Raw genomic sequence first — 13,490 nt, 5'->3', positions numbered from 1 at the left:
CTACTTTATCATTCATTTTTAAATAAATGGGACCATACTTTACCAAAACGCATATCATGGTGATAGAAAGAAGACTTTAAACTAGTGACTGGAAGAATATAGTATTTATGACAATGTTTATTATAGGGGCTGTAAACAGGAAATAGCTTTTTTGGGCAGTTCCTGCTGAGAGCAGTTTTTCTGGGAGGCGCCTGGATTAAAGCGGTGGTTAATTATTTCCCAATTAGGTCTCGTGGCTTACTCTCTGAACACGTGACCCCGGCCGATTTAGCTCCGCCTCCCCGGGGACAGTGGATGTGGTTGTTACGGCGACAGTGTTGGATTGACAGCTCCGTGCCGACACAGTGTGTTCCACTGAGGAGCACGTCGGCTGCATTAGGGTCTCCAGCCCAGTACCAGGTGTCCTGGAGAGACAGACAGAGAGGAAGGAAAGGAAAAGAGAGATTGTGGCCATAAAGAGTTTGTCAGGATGTTATACATTTCCGATCCACGTGTTATGGTGACATGAGGAGGTCATTACCTCGTGGGCGCGGGCAGCAAAGCCCAGGCCCAGCTGTCTGCACACCACCATGGCCTCGTTGATGCCCCAGCTCTCGCTGCACACGGCGCCCCAGCGCTTGCGGCCGCCGACCTCCACCAGCACCTCCACGCGGCCCTCCCCTCGCTGTCTGCCACCAGCCAACCTCACCTGGATTCAAGCAACGAAATCCAATACAGATTCAGAAGGCAAATTAATTAGTTAAATTAATGATCAATGGGGAGAAAAATCAATCGTTAGCCTCATAGCATAATTACCTAACTCATATTTTTAAGGTTTTCTGGAGAGACAAAACCAAAAAATACCTTTCTGCCTAAATCACCTAGAAAGTAAAAAAAAATCATTTTCCCTGCCTTTATTTATATCTGCCTATAGCTCTACTGCACTGCTAACAAAGGCATCTTGCCTTATTGCCTATGTTCTCAGCCTATCAGAATGCTTGTTACATTCAAAATCCTTTCTGCCTAAGTCAAAAAGTTGACTTAAAATGACTTTCTGCTTAAGTCATTTTGGAATGTAACAAGCATTCTTATTGGCTTAGGACATATAAGGCAATAAGGCACAATGATGCAGCAGTGTTAGGAGAGTAGAGATAGGCAAAAATGTCAATTTGAACAAAAAGTGACTTAGGCAATTATGCTATGACTTAATGTTACTTTCAACAAGTTTCCAAACACTTCAATGGTCTTTAGTGTCAGGCTAAGCTCTGGTTGTGATGTCATACCGTGCTCTCTAGGCCCGTCTTGGGGACGTTGCAGCGCACAGAGGCGTCCTGGGTGTGTTTGAACGTCCACAGTGGAACCTCCTGGTAGGAACAGTCAGTGATGGAGCGCTCCTGACCCGTACACTGGACACTGTTCATGTGGATGGGTCCAGTGCCTGAAGAGTGGGGGAGGGGGGAGAGGGGGGGGAGGGGGGGGGGGAGGAACAGGACAAGACAAGAGGTATGTGTAAGATAATGAGGTCAAATGTGGGATGAAGCAAAGAGAATGGAGGGTCAGACTAGAAGATGTGCTCCGAGGAGCACAGGTCTCCGCCAGGTCAGGTTGCAGCACGTCCTGCAAAGCTTAGCCTATGGGCGGTGCCGGAGATTAGCTGGTGACAGACGGACACACACACACACACACGGACGGACGGACAGGGGGTAAAACATACTCTCCACCATACCATCGGCCTGGCGGAGACAATAAGAGTTGTACATGACCGAAAGGGCCTTTCTGTGTGGAGTTTGCATGTTCTCCCCGTGTCTCCTAGGGTAGGTACCCACATAAAAAACATGCAGTAATCCTGGTCACTATACTGCCTCCCCCTGGTCAGCCAGGGCGCCTGATGGAGGGGAAAGGACTGGTTGGAATAACGTGTTCCTTCCACGCTCTACGTCCTACCAGGGAAACTCCTCCCTGTCAGGTGATAAGAAGGCTTGTTAGCTCTCATGCATTGAAGGAGGCATGAGCTCGGCTCTGGGCTCTCCCTAGGCTGACAGAGGGAGTGTAGCGCCCAGGATTACTTAGACAATCGGCACTGGGTGAAAAAAAATGGGGTTGCACAATTGTGGGATAAAAATGTAGACAAAAAAAAACGAGTTGTACATGATGTGAAATAAGGGTGTGAAAATAATCACAGTCTGAATTCCGGTGTTAAAGGTGCAATCCGTACATTTCATGTCCTATCCTGGATGGAAGACCAAATTTCTACTGCTGAGAGGGAATCCCCATCTGGCCTGGGTAAATATTGTTCTTAGGAGCTTCAGGCAGTGTTACTTGCCAACCAGTAGCTGTCCTTACCCAACACCGGGGTCACCAAAGGTCTTAATGGAAGAGTAAGGAGAGACCACCTCAAACCACTGCAGAATGAGCTTTATAAGCTTTAAGCTTCTTGTGCAAAACAACACAGACATGATGGCATCACACTGCATTCACCCTGAACGCACTTTATGTACCTGAGGATCATCATACAATGAGACACTTGTAAAGCCACAACAAACGTACCACACACACACACACACACACACACACACACACACACACACACACACACACACACACACACACACACACACACACACACACACACACACACACACACACACACACACACACACACACACACACACCTTTAACCACTTAAACCCTGTACACTTTATTGAACAGGGTCTCAACACAAAATCTCTTTCTCGAAAATAGCTGATCTACAAGCTCACGACGTGTCACGTTGCGAGCTTGTAGATCTGCTACTTTTGCCGAATGTTTGCCCCCACAACAGGGGCGCTATAAGAGGTTCATGTGGTCAAGAGATAACAGATAGATAAATGTTTTTCATGTGCACATGTCCACAGAGACTGCTTTGTGCAGCAGTATCAGTGTAAAGGGTTCCTATCTGCCAGAGCGAGAGATTTCTGGCACTATGAGCAGCGATGCCACCACGGTCGTCGTATATCAGGGATCTGTCACAGCTCATTACCGCCATTCTCTAGCTTTTGGCAGCACAACAACTACTTCCCCCTCAAGTCAGAGACACAAGATGGAAGTGTGTGCAGTGAATCCCAGCAGAGAGCAGGGCCACATCTAGGTCAATAAAAACCCACAAGCTTTATATACAGTACAGTATATACTATAAATGTGTTCGTTCGTTTTAATGTTTGAAACAAAGATGAGGCCAAAACGACACGGAGGAGACAAAGCTTGTTGTGAAATAGGACAGCTGATGACAGCACGCTCAAACACAATGCAAAATAATAACTGCTTCAGCGTTTTCAACAAAAACAAAAACACAAAAAAAATGTAAGCTTGGAAATTCGGTACTGTAACTGTACCATTGAAATAAATAGAATGAACTAAATATAACTTAAACCACACAAAAAACAGAGGGCGAGAGAGCGGATGTGTGTGTGTGTGTGTGTGTGTGTGTGTGTGTGTGTGTGTGTGTGTGTGTGTGTGTGTGTGTGTGTGTGTGTGTGTGTGTGTGTGTGTGTGTGTGTGTGTGTGTGTGTGTGTGTGTGTGTGTGTGTGTGTGTGTGTGTGTGACACAGAAAGAGGAAAGGTGGTTGAGAGGTACAGTAAGGAATAGATTGCCAGATTGTGGCCCTAACTTGGTGTGTCCCTCAAGTTTGTTTGGGCAGATTGCAGGCCTGGTTCCATATTGGTCACAATGCGTGGGTGGGTTCATGTTCTGCTGCACTAAAAAGGCACAACAGAACCCATGCTTCCGCCTCTATCTTCATGGTGAAGACCGCGGGCTGGACCTAAACCCCTACTGTTTGACTTATCAGGGTAAACACGGTTACCACATGCGGCGAGGTGTCCTGAGGATGCACCGTAAGCCTGTAAGTGTACACCGATGTGCTGAGTTCTGGGAAACACTGGCCCCGGGGATGAAACCAGAGCCGCCTCGATCCATGCACACAGGCACAGGCGTTCAGCATCTTTCACTCCGATATGTATGTACAGCATATATGAACCTCACGGTTAAAATTACACAGTGAGGCAAAAAATACACCGATGTGGGTCGGGTGAGGAAATAGAAGCAGAGACATTGTCCCTGTAATTTACCTCAATGATGGCGGTGATGAATGTAATGATGATGACAGTTGGAGAATGGCAGTGGATGGGGTGGAGTCTAGACTTAGTTTAAACAGAGCTTTTTCACTTTCACTCCTCCTCGTGTGACATCGATTTACCGATCGGGAGGGAAAAAAACGAGACTTCTCCATCGGTCAAGTCCCTTGCAAAGTGTAAACAGCGCCACTTAAATGTTGTACTTAGTTACAAGAAGCATTTTAAGCAACAGATCGTGCTATAATTACAATCAGAAGATGCCACAGATCAATTGGACGCATTAGAAAGAGAACACGGTGATGGAAACAGTATAACTCTGGTCACATACTTGTTGAGAATAGCACACATAGTTGGTCAGCGGTTTGAAGGGAAACCCTTGCCTTTTCCTCTCTCTGAAATTAGCCTCCCGTTTAAAGCACATTAATATGTGTTTTTACTGTTTTTCTTTCCATGGAGCTTCTTTTTCTATGTCTCTAATCCACTTTGTGGGTCACTTTCGTGTCATCAAATAGGCCCCTTCCTTTAGCCAAGCCTAAGTAGTAAAATCATAGAAATTTTGTGTGGAACTTTAAGCAATACAATCCAACTGGCACCGAATCATTATTCCGTTGTCAACCAGTTTTATGGTTGGTACAAGTTTTGTGACACTGTCTTGCTAAGACAGGGTGTGTGTGTGTGTGTGTGTGTGTGTGTGTGTGTGTGTGTGTGTGTGTGTGTGTGTGTGTGTGTGTGTGTGTGTGTGTGTGTGTGTATGTGTGTGTGTGTGTGTGTGTGTGTGTGTGTGTGTGTGTATGGTCAGTATCATGGTCAGTACCATGTCAGTATCATGGTCAGTATCATGGTCAGTACCATGTCAGTATCATGGTCAGTATCATGGTCAGTATCATGTCAGTATCATGGTCAGTATCATGGTCAGTATCATGGTCAGTATCACGGTCAGTATCATGGTCAGTATCATGGTCAGTATCATGTCAGCATCATGGTCAGTATCATGGTCAGTATCATGTCAGTATCATGTCAGTATCATGGTCAGTATCATGGTCAGTATCATGTCAGTATCATGTCAGTATCATGGTCAGTATCATGTTCAGTATCATGTCAGTATCATGTCAGTATCATGGTCAGTATCATGGTCAGTATCATGTCAGTATCATGGTCAGTATCATGTCAGTATCATGGTCAGTATCATGGTCAGTATCATGTTCAGTATCATGTCAGTATCATGTCAGTATCATGGTCAGTATCATGGTCAGTATCATGTCAGTATCATGTCAGTATCATGGTCAGTATCATGGTCAGTATCATGTCAGTATCATGTCAGTATCATGGTCAGTATCATGTTCAGTATCATGTCAGTATCATGTCAGTATCACGGTCAGTATCATGGTCAGTACCATGTCAGTACCATGTCAGTATCATGGTCAGTATCATGGTCAGTATCATGGTCAGTACCATGTCAGTATCATGGTCAGTATCATGGTCAGTACCATGTCAGTATCATGGTCAGTATCATGGTCAGTATCATGGTCAGTACCATGTCAGTATCATGGTCAGTATCATGGTCAGTACCATGTCAGTATCATGGTCAGTATCATGGTCAGTACCATGTCAGTATCATGGTCAGTATCATGGTCAGTATCATGGTCAGTATCATGGTCAGTATCACGGTCAGTATCGTGAAGGACCAGGGGTCCTTGAAATGACAACGTTTGATAACCTCTGCCGTAAGGGTATGTGAGGTTGTGTATGTGAGGTTGTGTATGTGAGGGTATGTGTGGACCTGCTGGTGGCATGCTGCCCTCATATCACACCTCACCGTCACTCAGTCCCACTGAGAGGCAGTCATCCACACAGAGCCTTTAGATCTGCCTGGGGGTTCTGACACTGAGCAGCCATGTTGCTTTGTGTTGCGCTGTCTCTCCAATCCCAGACAGATTACCATCCAACGCATGGAAACCTCATAGTGACACAGGCCTCTGACTCCATCAAAGATAAACATGTTTGATTTCTGTTTTGTTTACAAAAATAAAGGAAACAAACTTGTCCCATGACTGCCTATAAGGAATTAACGACTTAAGCCCTAAATCAAGGGCGCCGATACTGTGGGAGCCTCGGGGCTAAAGCACCCAGGCGAAATGACGAGCACCCAGTGGGCGAGGGGGGAGCGCAGCCGCGCGCTCATACTCGCAGCGTGCAGCCGCACGCTCGTACTCGCAGCGTGCAGCCGCACGCTCATACTCGCAGCGCGCTCCCATTTGTTTATGTTTTGCCGGCTCCAGGCTTTGTCTTCACCTAGCAGGTAAATTAACCGAATTAAAGTTACAAAACACCCCCAAAAAATTAAAATATCCGCCCAGAAAAACCGTCATTTTTCGCGCACGATAGAGCTGACAAATATCGGCGCCCCTGCCCTAACTTATACTTAGTTGTACAATGGTGTCGCATGGTGAAAATAGCTGATGTACAAGCTTCAAGCCTGTTACAAAAAATAAGTACATTTCTGAATGGTGTCCCCTATAATGACCAAACAGGCCCAAAACAGGGACACCAGGTTGAAGAGTGGTGAAATGGCAAAGAAGTTTATCATTGTAGATAGTGGCTATTATCGCTGAAGAGATTTGCTGTAGAAGGTAAAACAGGAGGGGGCCTAGTGTAGACCCCTGGGGGACTCCAGTCAACTAGGGTTTGAGTTGTTAATATGATTACAATCTGCTCTCTGCTTCCAAAAAAAGGAGTGTATTCGGAAAAGTCTTTTAATATCGCGTGTTTAAAACACACCGTTTATTCTCTCTGTCCGGCGTTCTCAGAAAGGTTTCATTCTACCGCTGAGAGTGTAATTTAAGCTCTTTCCAACACCATATAGGCCTGTGTTTATGTGGCCTCCGGCGTGCATGGAAAATTATATGTGACAGTAAAATGTCTAAAAAGCAGCATGTTATAGAGTGGCAGCCGTGAGGACACTTTGATGTCTGACCCTGCTATGGCTGACACACAGCAGCGTTATGAAAACCTGTGTGTGTGTGAGTGTGTGTGTGAGTGTGAGTGTGAGTGTGAGTGTGAGTGTGAGTGTGTGTGTGTGTGTGTGTGTGTGTGTGTGTGCGTGTGCGTGTGTGTGTGCGTGTGTGTGCGTGTGTGTGAGTGAGAGAGACCTCCATTCAGGAAACAGAGTATAGAGGAAACCTGCATTTCCAGGAGGAAGACAGGAGCAATAAGAAATGAACCTGCCATTTATCAAACCAGACTACAGCTGCAGAACCACATCATATGGTAAACATACACACACACACACACACATACACACACATACACACACACAATTGAGCATATACAAAGACTCATATGCCTGTGTGACACGTGCACAAAGATATAGACGCACACGCACGCACACACACACACACACACACACACACACACACACACACACACACAAGGTTCTTAAAAGCCTTGCGGGCGGAACCTGGAGGAAATATGAACTTATTTTGGGATCAAATTAAAAACCTCCCTGGTCTCCTCCCTGACAGTTACAACACCTCTGCTGCAGACTGACTGCTGTAACTATCAGGAGGAACCGGAGGAGCTCCGGCCCGACAACTGAAGCAAGGTGCTGATTTTAGACCAGACAAGATGAAGGGTGATGGAGGAGGAGTCACCTTTTTAAACCCTAAATCCTCCCGAGACCACATTTTCAGCTTTCGTTTCCAACTCAGGAAAAAGGCCAACGTAGCAAACTGACATCATTCTGTACACAGCAAAGTACTCAGTGTTCATTTATCCATTTGTTCCTTATTTGCGAACTTCGATGAATTGAGTACAAAGGACCCCAATGGCAACAAGCCATAGACTTTCTTGGGTTTAAAATCCTCTTAGCTGTATTGACCTGTACTTTCCTGAGATTTGTTTTTGCAAACTGCTAATAAAGTATTCAATCAATCAATCAATCAATTTCTCAGAGTAACGTGTTACTCTGAGAGTGCACACAAATGGAACCAAATGGACCCGTGAGGGTCCATTTGGTTCCATTTGTGCACTCGTCTCAGAGATACATTAACACTCAGGATTTTTCTTACAGCGCATAAAAAAACCCCGGCTTTCTTCCCTGATGCATTCAAAAATAACCCTTGTGCAGCTAGACAAGCTAGAATGATGAGCTCCTATTTCATCTTAATCAGCGTGATCAGGGACTACGCCCTGCAAGGTCCCAGGGTTCTCGCCCTGCAGGTTCTCATGTCTGCTAACGGGTGTGGACACCGCCGGCACAGCTGGAGACCCGACTTGGGATTTTTTTTGGAAAGTGAGAGGAAAAGGGATCAGTGCAGCGGCAGCACTCGCTGCACTCGTCAGGTTCGTCAGATGAAAAGGAGCTTTTCTGGAAGTCGGTATATACGATACACGCCTGTGACTCTTACGAGTCGCCCTGTGCCAAAGTAAACCACCACGGCTTATACTGTAGCACACTGACTGTAGAGAGAGCCTGAGCAGTTCACTTAACTCCAATAGTGAGCGAGTGCGTTGCATGTGCAAGATGTTTGGGCAGCTGGCGGTGTGCTTGGGTCTGGTGGCGGTGGCTCACAGACTGTCTCACACAGCTGGAGAAGAACACAGACCCTGCTCTGCCCTCAAAGTAATAGCTAGTGTGATCAACACATTTGCAGCTTACACACACACACACACACACACACACACACACACACACACACACACACACACACACACACACACACACACACACACACACACACACACACACACACACACACACACACACACACACACACACACACACACACACACACACACGAAATTCTCTGGCCATTCAGTGCCAGATGGGCGCAGCGTTTTAGATAAGCAGAAGACTGGAAAAGTCCCTCTCAGACAGAATGTCATGAACCACTGCAAACACATCTCAGAGCGGTCGTATCACTGCATCGTGACCAGATCCAATTCAGATTAAGTCCCAGATTGAGATTAAGATCCTTAAAGCACGACTTTAAGCAGGTTTTTAAATACTTTGCTCTATAAAGTATAAAAGCTTTATCTCACCTTGTCCCATGAAGGCTCCGATCAGGGCATCCTTGGCGCTGCCGAAGCCCAGCTCCCTGCACACCACGCTGGCTGACGTTCTGTCCCACAGGTGGTCCACGATGGTCCCCCACTTGCCCTCTCGTAGCACCTCCACCCGACCCTCGCCCAGCCTGGGCCCTGACTTCAGGCGCACGGGCTGCACATGGGAGCGAGGGAGAAAGTTTAGTGTGTGCGTGTGTGCGTGTGCATGTGCGCGTGTGTGTGTGTGTGTGTGTGTGTGTAGGCCTATATGTGTACACTGTAAAATAGTGTGTCTCACCACCACTGCATTAGGGGCCTGGGGTCTCCCCGAAGATATGCGTGCGAACTGGGGTCCCGCGACACACTTGGCCACGGCGTGTCTTCCACTCTTACAGGGGGTGGGGCTCCGTGCGATGGACAGCTGAGCGTGACACTCTGACAGACTGTTCTCAGTGCCCAGGCAGTGCACCTTCTCCACCCAGAATCCCTTCTTCTTCGCCATCATGCTCAGTCTGGGGAGGAAGAGGAGATTCACAAACGTCAATCAAGTCCACAATCACAACACCAGAGGGAGCTCCACTAATCACGTCCAAACCAACGTCCAACCCAGAGTTGGCTCTAACAAGGGGTTAAATTCGTTCTCCTGCTATGCCACAAAAATGTGGAACGCCCTTCCAACAGTCTAAAGGAGTGTGAATCCTTAAAAAACGCTCTAACCCCCCTCCCCCCACCCCCCGAACTGTTTACAGTACATATTTTTATTTTTGTTTTCAAACTGTTCATATGATGTTTTTCATAGTAGTGTATATGTGTCTGTCATTAATGTTTTGATGAATTGAGTACAAAGGACCCCAATGGAAACAAGTCATAGGTTTATAATAAAGTATTCAATCAATCAATCAAAGGAAGAGGTAGACACAACAATGGGTAAAAAGTTATAAATGGATTCAATGGATTTCTAAATCTAGACTGCAGCGCAGCGCAGCGCAGCGCAGCGCAGTGTAGCGTAGCGTAGGGTTGTTCCTTCCTTCAGATTGGGAAGGTGATATGATTTGTTATCAAAGCAGTGGCCATAGGTCACTTAGTGTCTGTTCTAGCCAATTCATTGAATTTAGATTTCCCCCAGACTTATCAGTATAGGTGGTGACCTCTGACTGTCCGACTACGCCAGACTAGTCTGCCCGGTAACCATGGGATTTATGAGCTGTCTAAAGTAAGGGAAAGTGTGGTTGACCACCAAGGTGACCAGAATTAGTGTCTTTCTTACCTTGTTGAAGGATCTGCAACCTTGGTGTCCCAGATTTTCCTATGAGAGAACAAAAAAAGGAAGAAAGGGATGTGAGTTCCATCAGCTCTGTATATTTGCTGAGGTTTCTGACACACACACACACACACACACACACACACACACACACACAAACACACACACGTCTTTCATCCCAAGAGGTGAGCTACACTGTAGGCTACGTGAGCAGTTCCCCCAACAGGGAGACAGTGCCTACGGTTCTAAAACTAGAGACGGATGGTAATGTGTTTAACAGAGGACTCAAATTATGGTTGGAATTATTTTTTTTCGCAAGTTAATGTATTGGGTCTGATTTAGATTTTGATGATGTTAATCATTACAAGTATATATATATATATATATATATATATATATTGTACTTGATTGGGTTTCAGACTTACTCTATTTTAGAAAAGCTTCCTGTGGACAGGTGTTGAAAATTAGCACTCATGCTATATACACTTTAAACAATGCTTCTGGTTTTGTCCAATGTTATTGTGATGTCCATATCAAATAAATAAACAACTTAACATAACATGAGATATACTGCAAATGTTGTTTGTTGAAAATGTACAGTAGTCCTGCCACACAAGACTCTCTCTCTCTCTCTCTCTCTCTCTCTCTCTCATTTATCTCAATAAACTAGGTTTATTTATTTAGCTTCTCAATGACCTAAAAATGCCCTCTGCTCTCACCCTTTACAAGAAGCAGAGGACTCCACATACAGTAAGTCAGTAGCATCACGCTAGGCTACATGTGGCTTTGTGGGGAGTATAAAGTTATGAGTGAGAGGCGATGACTGGTATAGTTTAAGCAAGAATGTATTGTACTGCTTTCCTGACCAAGTCCACCTCCAGTCTCTCTTTAACAGAGTGTATTTCCATCTGGAATGTCTAGGCGGGCTGTCAGCGTGAATGTGGAGAATGAATGGTTAGAGTATAGTGAATATTCCAGACATACAGCGTAGGGAATACAATACCGCTTCTCTGCCAATATAGAATTGTTGGGCGGGGACACGAGAAAGCAATCTGCAAAACCACACAGTTTGACCATTTCACTTGAGTTTGTTTATCTATGCAAACTTTTATATGTAAAAAAGATTCATTGTATTTAATATTATAAATATTATAGTTGCCGTGCCCACAGGCCTATTTCTTCCTGGATAATGATGATGTTTTTTTCTTTCTTCCAACAAACTGCATTTAAGTGTAAAAGCTGTATAACAGCTCATTAAAAATACTGGATTTGACTTGGTCACCCGCCCACTTCACCAGAGCACTTCTCTCTCTGCCCGTCTGTCTCCTTCACCAAATGGAAATCTTCTATTCTCCTATTAGTAAAAACACTGTTTATCCATACATTTCCTGGCGCGAGACAATTATGTTGAGCGACGTGATCCAGTTATGTTTTTTTTATTGATTGACTGATTGATGGAATGATTGAATACTTAATTGACAATTTTCAAAGGTACTGTACAGGCAGTACACGAGTTAAAAACACGCCAAATGGATCAAAAAAAGCCAGAAGCGTGTTTCCATTGTGGTCCATAAGTCAGGTGATGATACATTAGGAGTCCAGCCTGTTTCCCACAGAAGCTTGCAGCTTACATGGGGAAAGCAGAAATACACACAGGCAAGACATCCTGGCACATTTGAGCAACAAACAGTTGTTATGTTGCGTCCTTTAAGAAATGAAAATCATGGCACTGTGTTTTTAACGGTATCATGACACAAGAATATAGAAAGTACTCAAGGTACTGTGCTGCAAATATGACTTATGTTCATACTGGTAGCACTTTGAGAGAGAGAGAGAGAGAGAGAGAGAGAGAGAGAGAGAGAGAAGAATCAGTGATGCTCACCAACTGTTGGAGTTAGCCAAAGACGCAATAACATAAAATCATGTTGAATCTCTTTTGTTTCCATTGTGTTTTGTAAGACTCGTGAGAGAGTTATGTATCCTGTAGTTACAGTACTGCATGTATATACTGTAAATACAGGATGCTAGATATATAACTGGATGAAAATAAAAACAACGTGGCTTTGGCGGCTAACACCTTAGCCGCCAAAGCCACATTGTAGGCTAAATAAAATGGTGACATTCAACAAAAGGCAGCGTATGTACGGCACTGCTGGGAAATGGAGGCTTAACCCAGCAAGCAAACAAACAGTCAGAACTCTGGCTCCGTGCTGGCCGGCACGTCCGAGAAACAGCAACGACGAAAGAAATTGAGAGCCGTAAAACAGATGTGGTGACCGGCCAGTGGGGGTTGGAGGAGAGGCATTCCCAAACACACCACACGCACGCACACACACACACACACACACACACACACACACACACACACACACACACACACACACACACACACACACACACACACACACACACACACACACACACACACACACACACACACACACACACACACACAGGCACAAATATTCACATCAATGGCTCCAAACACACATACAAAAACAAATGTGTGCATTAACCACTTAAGGCCTATTAAAGGAAATTCTTTGAACTTTTTTGAAAACATGCCCAAAATAGGGATGCCAGGTTGAAAGTGTTTAAATACGCACACACGCGTGCACACACACACACGCGTGCACACACACACGCGTGCACACACACACGCGTGCACACACGCACACTCATACCTGCTCAGACCAACAACTTGTTGGTCTCTCATGTAGGAGACCCAGGTTTGAATCCCGGGTAGGACAGAAAAGCAGCTTTAACACTAACACACAGGTGTGTTAGTGTCGCCTTCTTCATCTCTACTCTATCCTCTTCTTCATCTCTACTCTATCCTCTTCTTCATCTCTACTCTATCCTCTTCTTCATCTCTACTCTATCCTCTTCTTCATCTCTACTCTATCCTCTTCTTCATCTCTACTCTATCCTCTTCTTCATCTCTACTCTATCCTCTTCTTCATCTCTACTCTATCCTCTTCTTCATCTCTACTCTATCCTCTTCTTCATCTCTACTCTATCCTCAGGAATAGAAACAGTCCTTGAAGTGAGAGCTGAAAGTTGTTTCCTTTAGCAGATCGACAAGATCAAAACG

General features: G+C 45.2%; 1 protein-coding gene across 1 annotated transcript in view; it reads right to left on the bottom strand.

Moving 5' to 3' along the window:
- Window positions 1-13,490, bottom strand: part of loxl4 (lysyl oxidase-like 4) — a 48,997-nt gene that overhangs the window by 17,814 nt on the left and 17,693 nt on the right. The window contains exons 5-10 of the mRNA XM_080448918.1: window positions 10,403-10,441; window positions 9,434-9,647; window positions 9,133-9,310; window positions 1,263-1,417; window positions 521-688; window positions 242-404 (exon numbers count right to left, since the gene is read on the bottom strand). Coding sequence (XP_080305044.1) covers window positions 242-404; window positions 521-688; window positions 1,263-1,417; window positions 9,133-9,310; window positions 9,434-9,647; window positions 10,403-10,441 — 917 coding nt within the window. The remainder of the gene's footprint in view (window positions 1-241; window positions 405-520; window positions 689-1,262; window positions 1,418-9,132; window positions 9,311-9,433; window positions 9,648-10,402; window positions 10,442-13,490) is intronic.

Source organism: Gymnoscopelus braueri (assembly GCF_963280865.1).
Source record: "Gymnoscopelus braueri genome assembly, chromosome: 14".
Taxonomy (NCBI): Eukaryota; Metazoa; Chordata; class Actinopteri; order Myctophiformes; family Myctophidae; genus Gymnoscopelus; species Gymnoscopelus braueri.
Note: the sequence above shows the minus strand (reverse complement) of the source record. Positions and strands in the feature narration are given on the sequence as shown.